This window comes from Sinocyclocheilus anshuiensis, unplaced genomic scaffold (genome assembly GCF_001515605.1).
Source record: "Sinocyclocheilus anshuiensis isolate Anshui unplaced genomic scaffold, SAMN03320099.WGS_v1.1 scaffold846, whole genome shotgun sequence".
NCBI lineage: Eukaryota > Metazoa > Chordata > Actinopteri > Cypriniformes > Cyprinidae > Sinocyclocheilus > Sinocyclocheilus anshuiensis.
The window spans coordinates 149,052-166,567 of NW_015540906.1; the positions used below are offsets into that span (position 1 = coordinate 149,052).

A 17,516-nucleotide genomic window follows, 5' to 3' on the forward strand; every position below is an offset into this window, starting at 1 on the left:
CCCCCACCCCCACCCCCATTACACAAATATATAACAGAAAACATGGCAAAGGCAATTCAACACACAATTAGACTCAACTCAAATATTCCCATTCACACCCAGAATCTCTCTCACACACACACACACACACACCAGTCAAACAGTGCTCTGAGCGTTGTGTGTAAGTGTGCATTTCATGGGAATTTGACACAGGAGCCGATAGATAAATTTGTTGTAAAAGATGCACTTTTCTTTAAACAAAACACTTACAGTAACTTCTTACAGTAAAGTCTTTATCTCCAGTCTTGTCCAATTGAAAAGTTTCAAACAAAAGACTTTCAGTGGAACCAAGAAAAAAAGTTAAAACACCACATGTGAGCTTATGCAACTGGAAAATGAGTTGCAGTTACCATTTCAATCCACCATTTCCATATTTGTCGTCTGTCTAATGCTTCCTGGAATCCAGCCGCTCGAGTCAGATCACTATGTTCCACACAGACACATCTCAGGGAAAGATCGTCAAATTAAGTGAAAAAACAGCTCTTTATAAGGCATTGAAAATAAATCGAAAAGCAAAGCAAACAATATAATGCAGATGTCACCTTAGAGGCCATTATTTTGAAACATGTTTCCCACAAAAGACTGTGATGGGAAATAAAATGCACTTTCCTTTGTTTTTTGTTTTTTTTGTTATTTATTCAAGAAAAAAGTGATCGCTCCATTCGCCCGATTCTGCTTAAAAAGGCGTTTCTTTCTTCTCTTTTAAAACGATGATTAGAAAAAATACTGCTTGAAACGCTCGTCCCTTTTCAAAGGAAAGAGAGCAGTTCTGTTTTGGCAGGTTTGCACAACTTGACATCTGGAAAGAACTTGTCACTGCTTTTTGCAAAAGTCTATTCAAATCTTTTCGTTTCCGCCATCGTCCTGAACCCCCTCCTCTCACATCAGTGTTTTCATTGAAGCCAAAGACTCTTCCCCCGTCCCTCCCTCTTGTTGGATGGCCATAAAGCTATACACGCGTGGTGGAGTGGGAGTGTGGCAGGCCGGTGGAGTTGAAGCCAGCTGTGAAGGTGTTGTACGGATGTAGGTTGGGCATGCCCACCAGCGAGTTGGGGATCATGGTTATGGTGTTGGGCGTCATGAGCGGGATATCGTCAGGCGAGCGTCGCAGAGTCAGCGTGTAGTCGGGAAGCGAAGCCAGCCGTAAGGGGTCTCCGGGTGGCCCTGCGTCACACTCGTGGTGCGTCTGGTTGACCTGCACGGAAATTTAGTTTTTTTTAAAGAAATATCAGCATGTTTCCAGCAGAAAATGCATCTTGTACAGAAAATGCATTTGAAGCAAATTGACTTGTTCTGATAAATTATGCTACATAATCAGACGGAACATGTTTTTTAGGTCTGAAAATGCGAGGAGGCGCACCGCACTGCCTTTTTTTTTGGTGACTTTTAAAAAAGATCAGTGTGCTGCAGTATTTTATGTTGCTAGGCAACCACCAAATCAGCTGTCCTATCAGTCTAATCAAAGGACTACAGTGTGATCGCTCTAAAATCTTTGGTTTTTGCTGTGAAGTAAACTGTCATATTAGCAAAAACCTTAAAAAATACAGCTCCTGGTAACCCACGACAGACACCAAAAGTTTCTCCTCCATCATTGCATTCTCCAGACTTTCTAAGCAACGGTAAACTTTCATCACCACAATGGAAGGCCCGCCTCTCCATTCATTCGATTGGACAATGGAAAAAAACCCAAAAGATGTTGGGTGCTTTTCTGCTCAGAGTTGCTTTTTTTTCAACTTTACGGTGCGTTTCCACTACAGCATCAAATCTGCGCTCAGTGCCGCTGGCAACACCACAACGCCACTGCTTTGGGGCGTGTCAAATTTAGGGCAGAGCACACCTCTGAAAAATACAAAGTTCTGGCATGAAACTCTAGATGGCGCAGTCCGATAAGTCTAACTCAATCTGACCTAATGACATCATTATCACACATTACCATGCCAATCCCTCCGAGAGTTGTCATGACAGAACTAGGTTTATACCCTGTTTGCGTTTCTTCTTCTTCTTTTAACGACGATTGTTGTCACCGGCATTTTTCGCTCGATATTTGCATAAAGTCGAGGAATGCCCAACCTTTTTTGCCGCTCTCGGATGCTCTCAATGCTTTCTCTGCGCCACTTTCAATCCCATAATGCACCGCGCGAAGTTCACTGCGTGTTTAAGCTCAACTTCCACAGGAATTAATTGAAAACGCTCGCTCGTCAGGCACTCAGAGCGCTCCTGCAAAAACAGGAGGCGCAGCAAGCGGCTAAAACGCGAGGCGCCCGGGGCGCATAAACAGCATGCAAAACACTCACTGCCAATAGAAAACAATTCAAAAAAGGCGCCTCTCACTGCAAAAAAACACGTTCTGTCTGATCGGGGCCTAAAACTACATAAAAAGCAGACGGGCTGCATGAGGATGCAAATTCACTCTCTGACAGCAGGAGGCACTTATGACATACATGACAAATACAGCATTTCCTTGGTTACCACTGTCAACAAATCAGTGCTGCTCTTATAAACACTACTTTAATATACATTATGTATGGTGCGTCTGGTTGACCTGCAGGGACATGATCTCCTCTTCAGGGGCGTGCCGGTTCATGTCGTTGGCGGTGGTGGCTCGTGGAGGGCTGGGCTGCGGGTGCTGCCCCTGTCTGCGCTTATCCTTGCGGTAGTACAGAGCGGCGAATGCCAGAACGTTGAGGAACAGCAGAGAAGCTCCCACTGCGATGGTTACGCTCAGCTCGGTGGAGTAATCCCGTGGGTTCTCCACCAACAGAGGGCCTGGTTCCTCTTCTCCGTTCCACTGCTCCTTCCCGCTCTCGCTGTTGTAGGCTGGAGACATCGGAGGCCGCTTGGTGTTGAACGGCCAGGCTTTGCCGTTGGGACGTTTGGTGGACAGTGAGTTCTGAGTCGTCTCGGGCGGTGGCACTTTGGTGGTGGTGGAGGTGTAGTGGAACATGTCGTGAAGGTTGTACAGATGAGGGACCAGGTGCTTCCAGAACGCCACTTTAGTGGCGCGGTAGTGATCCCGGACTCGTGGCTTGAGGCCGATGTGCAGGTACAGCTGGTCTTGCGGGTTGTATTTGGACCAGGCTACCTCTTCGAAGCGATTGGCCTTAGTGTGGATGAACTTGGTGTCCTGAGGCACTGGTTTGTTGGGATCTCTGCAAAACAGATAGAAGATGAATAAATGAACTAAGCTGAGAAGGTTTTTCATGTAAAGTGTCATTGCTAGAGTTCAAGCAATACTTCACCCAAAAATGAAAATTCTATCATCATTTATGCACCATATATTTGTTCCCAAACCTGTGTGATGTTATTTTTTTTTGTGGAATGCAAAAGAAGTTGTTTTTCTGAACATTTATGCTGCTCTTTTTCAGTGAAAGCATACAGTGGGGATGTAATGATTCACTCAACTCACAATGCAATGTGATTCAAGATACGATTTTCTCACAATTTTTTTTAAATACAAAATGTATAAATGAAAAAGTGTCATTTTATTATTCTTTAGAAAAAAATAATGCATATTTCTTTGTGAAATTTAAATATCTATGTCAAATAACAAAAACAAAGTGAAATTTTAAAACAAAAGTCCCAAATAAATAAATAAAATAAATCTCTTCATATAAACAAACTAAGGCTTTGCCTGTGCTCTTTCTCCTTTTTTAGCTTGTTTTTTTTTTTTTTTTAAGAAATATCAGCATGTTTCAAGCAGAACATGCACCTTGTACAGAAAAGGCATTTGAAGCAAATTGGCTTGTTCTGACAAATTATGCTACATAATTACATAAAAGCAGACGGGCTGCGTGAGGATGCAAATTCAGGAGGCACTTATGACATACATGACAAATACGGCATTTCCTTGGTTACCACTGTCAACAAATCAGTGCTGCGCTTATAAATACTACTTTAATGCGCATTATACAGAGGCAAGATGAAAAGAAAATACCATCTACATGTTTCCGAAGACAGTCAGTTCCCTTCAGAGATCCATTCACATAAACCCCCGCCCCCAATTATATCAAAATTCTTTTGACATCTCAACAGACTTGAATCGTCACATATTTTCAGAGATTTTCAACTGGCTCGGGGTGCATCGTTACATAGTGAGTAGGTACCATAAATGTAGTCCATACAACATGCTCAAAAATGCTGTGAAATTCTGCAGAACATCCCCTTTTGTGTTTTGCAAATCACAGGACGTCATATACGTTGCAGATGTGTCTAACACAGTCCTACAGAGTTTAGGTCCAACTCCATTCCAACAAACATACCTGTAGTTTTCAAATGAGCCTGAAGGACTTGATCAGCTGGATCAGGTGCATTTAATTAAGGTTGAAGCTAAACTCTGCAGGGCTGTGGCCCTCCAAGAACTGAATTTGACAGCCCTGCCATACAGCTTTGGAATGATATGAGGGTGAGAAAACGATAGCAGAATTTTTATTACAACTATCCTTGTTAAGTTGTTGGTTCATTCCCATTAAATTCACCATTTGTTGTGCAATCCTCAACCTCAGGATACTGTAAGGCAGGGGTGTCTAATCCTGTTCCCGGAGGGCCACATTCCAGTAGAATTTAGCTCCGATCCTAATCAAGTTTGGGATCACTACAAACTTCCAGGGAAGTGTCTCTGGGCAGATTGGAGCTAAACTCAACAAGACATTGGCCCTCCAGAAGCAGGACTGGACACTGACTCTTTCAGAACAATTGGATTAAGACGTCTACTAAATGACACATTATTATCATGATCATACTTTACAATCTTTCTTTTCACTAAATCGACACCTTCCGTCTTGCTCAGGCTAAGCATGCATAAAGACACAAACAGCTTGCATCCTTTCGCATATCAACCCCTGGAGTTTGCACTAATCAACAAAACAATATTACGTCCACCGACGTTCCTCCTCATCACTGCACTACTATCTGTCTTGTTTCACCTTCTTGTATAAAGCTTCCTGGCACTTCTTCCGAATCATCATTTTCTATTTCTCCTCAGTGTGACATTACGTTACAGCTCATATCTCTAAGCACCTCTTCCTGCTGGGCTTCACGCATCCTCGGCTCATTCTCTATAAAAATGAGATGGGCCAGAGGCTTTTAAAGTGAAACACAAATGAATAAATCAACAGCTGAGATGTGCTTCAGGATGCAACTTGTTTTTGATAAAACAACAGCAGTGCATCCATTCCGTTAATTGCTTTGGGAAAGCAGTGCAGATTGCATTAACAGCAAGTCTGCTGATAGAAAGTGGACCATATTAATCTAAACGCTAAAGGAGGGAAGCTGGCAAAGGGCCCTCGTGTCTGTGTGTGTGTGTGTAGTATTACCCTTTAGCCTCCAGGGGTCACTGTTTCTCCAACTGATATTACAAGCTCACAGAAGGCAAAGCAAGGTGGTGTCCAATCTCCACGGTACTATGGAGTTATCGTCTATATGAACATATGGCATCTAAATAATCACATCTACTTGTTGTCTTTTAGCTCCACACGTGACTATCCTAAGCTTTTAAGAGCAATATAATGATTTTATCAGAAGTCATTTTTTTAATGACTGTCAATGAAGGAATATGCTTTTTGCTGCCACATGGTATGATTCAACAAACAGGAGCTAACAGGGACATGCTAACCAGCTAAACCTTGACCCCTCATCTGTGATAAAACACTGCTAGATGAAACAATGCAACAATGTTTCAGACTCGATCTAACGAAGAGACATCCCATGAAAGGATATAAGACGAAAAATAGCCGCTTTGGCTAATTCTGGCACATTTACAGCCATGCTTATTAATGTGCATTGCCCCTGTAAACAAATAAACTGAACTAAACAAAATCACTGGTGTGCCCTCGAGCAAGTCATTCAATTCTACTGTAGGGACAGTCGCTGTCGCCAATGTTTTGTAATTCACAGTGGATGAAACGTGACAACAAGTCAAGATTGCAGCTGTCCGTCCTTATACTGTCTGCCTGCCAGTGGTTCTTAAGCACCTTTGCATATCTGTGGAACGAGTCCTATCAGAAAATGCACAAACACCACAATAACAACATGCAATATGGCTAGCTTAAAGACAAATAACATGCTTTTATGTTTTTTGTGCTTTTTCTCTTGTCTGTGCCTCTGCAAGCAGAGAAGTAAATGGAGATAGGTTGAATGTCAGCTAGAAGCCAATAAATAACGGTTTTATTAGGCTGATAATGATCCCCAATGAATATTGGCAGCCGGACCATGATGACTTTGTAGCTGAATATCAGTAATTAAGTTTCAAAGAAGCAGGCAGCAGAGGTAAGGTCATATTGATCTGCCATGGTGCAACATGCCAGAGAACAGGACATCAATGAAGCCGCAGCGGCGCAGCATATATATGAATTCTTGCTGCGTGGCGTGCGAGTGGCAGTCGGTGTACCTGGGGCATTCAAGAATCTCAATATCACCGCGCGTCTCATAACGGTCAATCAACCGACTTGCAGGACACAGCATATTTGTGTTTGCGGCTGGGTTTTCAATGCTGATTTGAGGTCAGTTGTGATGTTTTAGATGTGTCTTCAAAGGCTGTTGATCTGCACTGATGACATACTTTGTGTGGGTGTTTCACACGTGAGGGTTTAGCTCGAGATTAATGTGTTGATGTAAATGAAGATGAATAATTACTGCCTGTAGTGCTACCAGACAGCACAAGGTATTCAGTTTTAGCGTGCAACCTTTACAGCACCATTTGTGATATGCACATGAATGCAATCTCAAATAATGGGCAATCTGAAAGAGGAAATTACATTTCAAAAACATAAACTCACAAATCTGACAGCTTAGAATTGTGATTTCCAACATTAGGGACAAACTCAAAAAGAGAAGGAATACTGGAAAACACTGAAGATTAGCCAAAAAGTCTGTCGATTGTGAGTTGTTTCCTCACAAAGCCAGTTCATTTAGAGTATTGAAGACTCTTCTTCATTGACATCCATTAAAAAGGCTTCTTGTCTAAGGTTTCTTGTCCATGTTTTGTCTGTCATTTTGGATCTGTTAGCCTCATTTATTGGACCAGTGTTATTTTATTATCATTGAGATACTATTATACTTGTTATTAATATTTAGAATTTGTTTTCATTTTCATCTTTATATTTCTTGTTTGCATTTTTGTTAAATTATTATTATTATTATTATTTCAGATAGTTGCTAAGGCAACATTTCTCTTTTTCATTTAGTTTAACTTGATTTATTAAAACTATTATTATTATTATTATTCTCATTATTAATAATAAAAATGATAATAAAAGACTTAAAAAAAAAAAAAGGTTTAAATTTTAGTTTTAGTTAACTATAATAACCCTGATTGAATATTTGGATTTTGACCATGGCATATTGTATAATACATAATAATTGTATAATAAACTTCAAGTTCACTGCCTTTGTTACAGTAGGTAACTAGACCTATGTCAGTAATGTATAATAAGCTGGTTCCCCATTATTATTAATTTATTATTTTAATTAGTGGTGCTTGTTAAGGCTAATTGTTTGTACTTCAAAACCCCTTAGCATTAAACTTTTGTGCACTTTTTACGGACCTGAATGATACCTTAAATCATGTTTTTTTTTTTTTTGAGGAGAGGTATGCTAGTGATCAGTGGTCATGCATATCATTTTCATGACCACTCTGGACTCTTGAATTCAGCCAGTAAGCCACAGAAAAACTCACCTTTACAGACATACATAGAGAAAGAAAGAAAGAAAGAAAGAAAGAAAGAAAGGTAAGAAAGAAGAATTAGTTCCACTCTTGGAAAAACCCACGCTAAAAGAATGAAAAAAAAAAAAAAAACCCTAAAAGGTATTTTTTTCATATAGCAGTCATAGCAGAATAAATCTAATGAATATGACAAGGTGAAAACGAGTCAGAGTTCATTCGACGGGGCTGCATTGGTTATTCATCAGTCTAATTTGCAGCGCTTGGATGACTGTGGACATAGAGACACCAAATCCAATAGGGCATCATAAAAGCCTCTTTCCACTTCAGTGTCTTACCGTGCTTTGGTCAGGGTCACTTATTTCAATGAAAACTCAATCTTCAACTGAATAGCACTGATTCTAACTCAAGGTAGTGTATGCACTTTTAATTTTAAAATTTTCTATCTAGGTTGTATTTATAAATACAGGAGGTAGTGTGCACTGCTTCATGTAGTTTTTCATCTTACGGTGCATTTCAAGGTCCACACACAACTGGCTTCGATTTTGAAAGATGCAGTGTTATATTTAGTTTTTCTTATCTCTCTTTGCTGTTCTCAAGGTCAGCATATAGAATATATAACATAAAACAGCATGACAGAGAGAGAGAGGTTGCTTTCAAAGAACCTTGCTGTTCAGCCCATAAAGTTTAAACTGCTGTTGCTTAAAGTTCAGAGAGTCAGTGGCTGGTTAATGTTTAATTCCACATTACTTCCTCAATTCCTCACAAAACAAGAAAAACGTCTCGGTTACGTATGTAACCCTCGTCACGTCGGTGACCGACAAATTGGGATCTCGCTTAGACCAATCCCCTTCGAGTGTAAACTAAACGAATTTGGGCGTGTGATGATTGCATCCAGCTGCTGCTGATCACAGTGTGAGCATAAAAAGGCAGCCGGTGCAACGCATACCAGCTTTTCGCTTCGGAGCCGAGCGACAGTGGTACAGGATGTGACGTCTCCGTTCCCTCCTTCACTTAACCGAGACGTTCCCTTTCAGTTGATCACTCTTGACATCACGTCGGTGACTGAAGAATTGGGATCCCTGCTAAAGCGCCATGGATGCTGCCCCTTCCAGTGTCCTGTGCGAGCCGCCTGTGCCCCTTTTTGGTGTAGGCCGGGGCTCGCAACAAGAAGACAAGTCACCATTGTCATAGCACTACCCACTCAGTGAGATTGGATAACACTGGGAAAACGTACCCGTTCCACCTGGAACAGGAACGTTGCAGAAGCCCCATCCTTCCCGAAGGAGGTTTAGGAAGCACTTACACATATGAACAACCGTTTAGGTGCATATGGAAAATTAGAGGTGATTATAAGCCTCTTGGAAATGGCAGAAGTCTGCCGGGGAAACACGGGCTCTGAGGCTATAGACACTCTGGAGCATTTTTAGCAAGCCGACACTAAACCGGGCCCTCTCAGTGCCTCTACCCATTTGAGGTGAGAACACAGGAGGATACCGGCTCCACATGAAGACTATAGAATCTAGCGAACATGTTGGGGGTTGCCCAGCCCACAGTTCTACAAATATCTGCCAGCGAGGCGCCACGAGCCAGCGCCCAGGAACAATCCAGTGGGCCATCCTCTGCTTAGAGACGGCCTTCTCCTTCTGCCGGCCTCTGTAACAGACAAAGAGCTTGTCTGAGGTCCTAAAGCATTGTGTCCGGTCTACGTACCATCTCAAGGCTCTGACGAGACAAAGCAAAGCTATGGCTGGGTCTGCCTCCTCTGGGGGCAGCGCTTGCAGGTTCACTACCTTATCCCTGAAGGGGGTAGTAGGAAACTTGGGCACATAGCAGGGCCTGGGCCTCAGGATTACCTGGGAGTCAGCCGGCTCAAACTCTAGGCACGAATCGTCGACTGAAAATGCGTGCAGGTCCCCTACCCTCTTGATGGAGGCCAGTGCAAGCACCAGATACCGTGCAAGCGGAACCAGCGGAACCACCGCCATACCCGCAGTGGGGCAGCGAGGTGGAACACAGGGACCGAAGAGGGGTCTGAGTAGGCATGGGCCGGTATGAGATTTTGACGGTATGATAACCTTAAGCAAAAATATCACGGTTTCACGGTATAACAGTATTGTCGTCACAGGTATTGGTTACCGCTGTAAACAAAGCAGCACTTCACTGAAACACTGCTTTAATATGAACTCTACAGAGACAAGATTAAAAGAAAATACCACGTAAACTTTTCTGAAGACAGTCAGTTCCCCTGAAATTCTTTTGTCGAGAATTTGGGTGCCATCATCCGTGAGACCAACGGCGGGGGAAAACAAAACAAAAGATTCTCCACCCGGCCCTCCTCTTGGGGAGGGAGTGGTGCATTCACCATCTCCCGAAGAGCAGATCCCTCTATCTCTGGGTCGCCCGTCTCAGGGCCGCTTGCTCTTCCGTTTACCGCCAGGTTTGACGGGGGCCTGGATGGACGGGGCTGCCACAACTGCATCGCTACCGACCGCTCCACCAGGGGGATCGCCGTATACCCCCTAGCTGCACCCCCGTCGAGGGTGGTGAGGGAGGAGGAACCAGCAGGTCGGTTTCTGGCAGTAAAAGGTGCCGTCCATGACCTGGTGAGCTCCTCATGCACCTCCGGGAAGAAAGGCACGGGGGCGGGGTGCTGAGAACCAGTGCAAGCCACCCCGAGAAACCAATTGTCCAACCTCGAGGGCTCGGGACGTGGTGGTTTCCACTCGAGCCCTACCCTCTCCGCGGCCCAGGAAAGCATAGCCAACATCTCCTGATCTGATTCAGGCGTTGCCACTGTCCCGGAGGGCGGCAGCACAGCCGAATCTTCCTCTCCAGAGAGCTCTCCCTCCGATGCAGTGATCGACATCCTGTCATCAGGAGGAGCAAAACAAAAGATGTCGCTGGTACGCTCTTTGAAAAGGGCCCAGCGCGTTCCTTTGGCGGTTTAACTGGTTGCGAAGCACTAGAGGAGCGATGGTCCCCCGAGGGGTGGTTCCCTGAGGGGGTTGCCACCACTGTAACCTTCAGACCGCCCGTGCTACTGCCTGAAGTAGTCCACGCCTGGCTGCTGCCAGGACGAACACTAGATCGTGGCAGAGGGGTCATCTTCCCGCAATGGGAACATGACTCATCCACAAACACCACCTCAGTGTGTTTAATGCCCAGACACGTGAGGCAGCGATCGTGACCATCACCCGGTGCCAGGTAACGACCGCATCCAGAAACGCACGGGTAAAACGGCATCTTTAAAAAGACGCACCCGTGTAAGCTCTTTTAGAGAAAAAGGCTCTTTCAGGAAAAGGCTCTTTTTTATGTGCTGAGACGCACAGGTTAGATGGCCGCTTGCAGCACGACAGGGGGTAGTGCAGCCTGAAGTGCGTTACCCACTCGACACGGGAACAATCACCGCTGAAGCGCCGTCTGCCAACACAAGAAGCTCCCTAGTGCGCGCTAGACTCATCACACATGAAGCTGTTTGGTAGGAGCAGAATGATGTTGTCGCTCAGCTCCGAAGCGAAAGCTGGTATGTGTTGCACCGGCTGCCTTTTTATGCTCACTCTGTGATCAGTGGCGGCGTTTCACAAAACCATAATGTATGGCAGTGGCAGGGGTGGGGGGGTGTCACAGTTTTGATAACTAAAAAAATCCAACGGCACAACACTAAGCACTGAAGTATAGGAAAAAATATAGAAAGGGATAACGTTTAAACGTCGTCAGAGTTGGTATTGTGGCTTTATCAGACACTTGCACAATTCATTGGTCACCGACGTGACGTCGAGAGTGACCGACTGAAAGGGAAAGGTAATTAGCAGTGTTTTATAAGGCTACTATTACTCATGCTTAGGGTTAGGAATGTGAATGGATGATGATATTTACAGCAAAAGCATGATTGTGAGTATGAAATTGCTATTATATAGATTTTTTAACACAATATTGAGGAATAATTAACATCTTAGACACAATACCTGTCTACTTTTGCTCCACCAATGAAAATAGTCAAAGCAGGATCAACTGCTTTATGCAACGAATTATAGGGTTTTGTTCCATAATGGCATTTTGAATGCAATTTTGAATTTAGTTTTATTGAATGTAAACTTGTAGTGTACTTGTAGCGTGTAGAGAAATCTTAAAAGTTTTTTTTACATGCATAAAATATAAATGAAATAAAAGACCACTTAAGAGACTACACTTTCTTAAACTTACATACACTTTTGAAGTACACATTTTACAAATTAAGAGTACTTTTAATTTATGAATTTTTAATGATATTTTGTTGTGTTTTAAATGAGTACACTTATTTACTAAGTTGACTAACATAGAAAACACAAGTACTTTAAAGTATAATTTTAACTGTTGAGCCAATTTTGGTAGAGTAGAGTTTTGTAAAATTAAAAATTGCAAAAAATCCTGACACATAGAATTGTAAATTGTGGTTTGCATTCGACTCAGCATGAGCCAAAAAATCAAGGGAAAAAAGAAGTTTGCTTTTAGACCTTTCCGTTCAAAAGTTATTAGCAGCAATACGAGTACAAATTTGGCCTGTTGGTGGCGCTATAGAGTTTGAGATAGAGACTCCAAATTTGCTGTGGTTAATAATGAGACCGTCTTCTATCTGTGTGCCAAATTTCATAACTTTCCCGCCAGCAGTTCTGGGCTGCCATAAGCTTCCAAAGTAGAAGAAGAAGAAAACTAACAGATACGATAGGTGCCTTCGGTATTTGGCCCTCAAACATATAACAGACAAGTTTCAATAGAAATGACATATTTTAATTTACCATAATAAATGCTTATCAGTACATTCGGGCAGTAGACATTTAATATTTCAAGGATAATAAAATTATGTAATTACATACAGTATACTGATGTACTTAAGGTCAATTAACTGCTTTTAAGATAAATATAATAAACTATAACAAATATTGGCTTAATTGTAATTAACATTCAATTAAGTTTCCCGAAAAAATTATATTCAGTTCACACTATATTCTTTTAAAGTGTATTATTTCTGCAATAAGGACTCATATTAAGTATTAATTCATTAAAACGTATTCTTAGAAGGCAGTAACCTAGCAAATATCCAGGATACCCTAGCAACTGCATAGCAGCACACTCAAATGTATTCAGAAACAGTCATCCAACCACAGCATTGTAATGGTGACTTTTACATGGGCAATCAACACTTTTTAAAGTGTTTATTTGTTTATAAAATAAACAACTAACGGCATGGATAGTCGATATAAAAAACTGAATGACGAGTAATTTCTTACTGCTAAATTCTGAAAAACAGAGGTGTTAATTATCGGACCTAAAACCTCCACATGTAATAACCTAGAACACTGTCTAAGACTTGATGGCTGCTCTGTCAATTCTTCGTCATCAGTTAGGAACCTAGGCGTGCTATTTGATAGCAATCTTTCCTTTGAAAGCCACGTTTCTAGCATTTGTAAAACTGCATTTTTCCATCTCAAAAATATATCTAAATTACGACCTATGCTCTCAATGTCAAATGCAGAAACGTTAATTCACATCTCCTTAACCTGGCTTACACATAACACACTAACACATTTCTAATATTCAAATCCGTTAAAGGATTTTTAGGCTACATTAATTAGGACACTGGGAACCGGGAAGTCCTCTGCACAATCTGACTTTGCTGCAGCCTGGAATTAAACTGCTGGTTCGTCTGGCCAGAGGAGAACTGACTCCCCGACTGAGCCTGGTTTCTCCCAAGGTTTTTTCTCCATTCTGTCACAGATGGAGTTTTGGTTCCTTGCCGCTGTCGCCTCTCGCTTTCTTAGTTGGGGACACTTAATTTCCAGCGATATTGTCGACTTGATTGCACAGATACTATTTAAACTGAACTGAGCTGGATGATAACATCACTGAATTCAATGATGAACTGCCTTTAACTGAAAATTGAGTGATTACTATCGTCATTTAGAATTATTGACACACTATTTTCCTATTTAATACTGTAAAGTTGCTTTGACACAATCTGTATTGTTAAAAGTGCTATACAAATAAAGGTGACTTGACTTGATAAAATGAGGCTCAAATACTGAACCATAATGCGCAAAAAAGATCTTGAAATGTATCAGAACATCTCTACATCACTGTCAGGGAGATTTTCCGTCAGCAAGCCGAAAAGAAGGCAATGGTTTTGAAGTAATACAGGCAGCTGCAGGACATGGGCCCCTGTGCACTCTTCATTATGCCTGCTATTGATCGGATGGGTGAGGTGAGTGATGATCGCTCAGCTCTCCTCTGATGATGCTTCAACTCATTACATTTGACATGCAGCGCGCCCTCTTCATCATGAGCATCCAGGGATCCTTCCTTACCTTCTCCAAACCAAATCTGCATATTGCCAACAGTATATGATTCCTACAGAATCAAGTGCTGACTTAATTGAGAAGACTGCTAAACAAAATAACCCCCTTTTATTCTCGATTGGACTCGCTGAGGTCTAGGAATGACAAAAGAAGCGGATGCGGGAAGCAGGTTAGCTCAAAGACAGAGAAAGAGATAGACCTGGCCTTGGTTGCAGGGTCAACTGATGTTCAAGAGACTGTTTCTGTTTGGGTGTAGCGGTGAGGGAAACCGCTCATTAAGATGCAGCACTGAAATTATTATTTTTGTTTTCACAATCACGAGGCAGATACGACAAGACAGTGTGAGTTAATGAGCATCTGCTTGCCATTCAGATAAAGAACAGGCTACAGAATTTCAATAAGACAGACGTAAATACAGATGCATTGACAAAACACGAAATGCAGGTTGTCAAATCATTGAGCGATTACGGTCAAGCTAGCACGTGCGCAGCTAAGTCTTATTTATTAATCGTGGCTTATTGATTATTGATTAATCATGTTTTATTCTTTGAGTGGAATTGCCAATATCTTGGCAAGGGATAGCATCATGAAAAAACATGGACTTTTCAAAGAGAAATATATCTGGAATTATCCCAGCAGGCCTCAGCATTTCTGAGAGTAGCTTGTGTTCTTGTTACAAGAAAGCATGAAGGGAGATGCAGAGAAAATAGGAGGACAAAAGGAAAAGCACAACAGTATTCTGCTCAGCGATGTCTCTGGCTCAGCACAGCATGGGCTGTTTGACTGGAGGCTGAATGACACAGTAGAAAAATATAGAGGAAACAGCCCCTGTCCATCAAATGCTAGCTCTTCGATCTCTATAGAAATGCAGACGGCAGCATTTGAGGTCCATTTGTAGCCTGAACAAAGGCGATATGCGCCGACAATTCAGTTATCAATGTGAAGAAGGTTCTTGGAATCTTTTGTTTTTCTGCAGGACTAATGGCCACTGGTTAACACTTGATAAATGAATTAGGGTGCTAATGTATTACACTTTTACTGTTAATAACCAGCTGAGAAAAAAAAAATGTCTAAAACCCTTTGAGATTTGAATTCAATTTAACGGTTCTACACTTGGCAGCATTTTACCATTATTCTTCCATTCATTTCAGAGATTAATGATTTTGAATAATTGTCCCAAAGACATATAAAATGTCAATTTGACTTTTCTCCAAAAAGACTTGTTAGGTGTAAGAAATATGTAATAACGCCTAAAGTCATTTTTTTTTTACAATTTTTATACAGATTCAACACATTATGAGAGCTGTCAAACCGACCACCTGTTTATAAAACCCTCTACAAATAGAATACATTTATGCTTTTTACTAATGTGGCAAAAAATATTTGTTTATTACCTAATAGTTATGTTAATAATTATATAACATTTCATTAGCTTTCACACTTTCGGTTGCACGTATTAGGCAATACATAGTATACACAGCAAATAATCCACATATTTATTTGTCAGGTTTTATGCCAGATATATTTCATTTTAATGTAATACATAACTTTTAATACGGGTTTTAATATTTGTATAATAATATAATTCAAATGAGCAATATCACTCGAGTACGAGAGCGATACCGGCTTTATATCAGCCGCTGATATAGAGCCGGTATTGCTCAAGTACGAGAGTGATATTGCCTTTATACAACAGTTCGACGGCACCACTTTTACTGTTAATAACCAGCTGAGAAAAAAAAATGTCTAAAACCCTTTGAGATTTGAATTCAATTTAACTTGGCAGCATTTTACCATTATTCTTCCATTCATTTCAGAGATTAATGATTTTGAATAATTGTCCCAAAGACATATAAAATGTCAATTTGACTTTTCTCCAAAAAGACTTGTTAGGTGTAAGAAATATGTAATAACGCCTAAAGTCATTTTTTTTTTACAATTTTTATACAGATTCAACACATTATGAGAGCTGTCAAACCGACCACCTGTTTATAAAACCCTCTACAAATAGAATACATTTATGCTTTTTACTAATGTGGCAAAAAATATTTGTTTATTACCTAATAGTTATGTTAATAATTATATAACATTTCATTAGCTTTCACACTTTCGGTTGCACGTATTAGGCAATACATAGTATACACAGCAAATAATCCACATATTTATTTGTCAGGTTTTATGCCAGATATATTTCATTTTAATGTAATACATAACTTTTAATACGGGTTTTAATATTTGTATAATAATATAATTCAAATGAGCAATATCACTCGAGTACGAGAGCGATACCGGCTTTATATCAGCCGCTGATATAGAGCCGGTATTGCTCAAGTACGAGAGTGATATTGCCTTTATACAACAGTTCGACGGCACGAGTGTAAATATATAAGAAAAACAACAACGGAGTGTCTTTAAAAACCCTTTTGTGCGGAACTACTTCCTTCCGCCACAGATTCAAATCTCAGTTTGATAGTTTAACAGCTGAGCTGAAGCCTCCGTTACTAATTCGAAAACGTCACTTTCGAACTAGTAACGAAGGAACGTTGAGCTGCTTCATTAAAAGCTTATTGTATTACTTAATTAAAAGCTCACTGTGTTATGTAGAGTATTGTGAGAGAGAGATGGACTGAGTGAGTGTGATTACCTGCATCTGATACAGCATTCATTCTTCAGCTCAATCACATATTCACAATAAAAAATTAGTTTGAATGTCCGCTGAGGAAAGCGATATCTTTGTCGTACTGTCCTTTCATCTGTTAAGGATGATTTCCGATGACAGCGCTGCTCACTGCATTTGTTAACTACGTCTTACAAGCTGTTATTAAAAGTAAAAACAACTTCCGTTTCAGTCTGTTTCAATATAAAATTGACACCATCACGAACACACACACTGTTTCCCAATACTAAATACTACTATGTATATAAAATATTATTTACTGAATAGTAAACAACAACAACAGCCATCATAAAAGCCATGCTCTAATATACAGCATTAAAGTTACATAAAATATAACGTGATGAGATTTTGCCTTCAGCTGAAAGTATTTGCTCTGGTGCTGACGCCCTGGAACTCACGTCTCTGAAAACGCTGAAGCAAATTTTCAAATAGACGTTATCTTTATTAACAAATTTGAAGTCTAAACAAGTACATTATCGCCTAAAAAAACTCTTAAAACTACATTCGGTGACACAAAAACAGTATTATTTTTACATTTTAGTGGATTTGGGTGTCCGCCATGACACTCGCTGTGAGAAATACTGGAAGCGGAGTGATACAGGCGGTGAAAGGGCGTTCCTGTGGCGATACCAGTACAATATCGCATGGTTCTCAACCAATCAGATTTGAGAACCAAAACGAACTGTTGTATAATGGATTAATAACACACTGGGTGTTTCTCAAACGGAGGGCTGTATTCTGGTGAGGATCATCTTTACTAGTCCAGGACTGTGGAGTCCTGCTCAGCGATAAACGCTTGAATGAGTCG

The 17,516-nt window shown here is 41.0% G+C and overlaps 1 protein-coding gene across 2 annotated transcripts in view; it reads right to left on the reverse strand.

Moving 5' to 3' along the window:
* Positions 1-745: 745 nt before the first annotated feature.
* Positions 746-17,516, reverse strand: part of LOC107689138 (neuroligin-3-like) — a 183,917-nt gene continuing 167,146 nt past the window's right edge. For both annotated transcript variants that reach the window (XM_016487047.1, XM_016487046.1), the window contains 2 exons: positions 2,582-3,188; positions 746-1,234 (listed from right to left, as the gene is read on the reverse strand). In XM_016487047.1, coding sequence (XP_016342533.1) covers positions 989-1,234; positions 2,582-3,188 — 853 coding nt within the window. In that variant the 3' untranslated portion in view covers positions 746-988. The remainder of the gene's footprint in view (positions 1,235-2,581; positions 3,189-17,516) is intronic.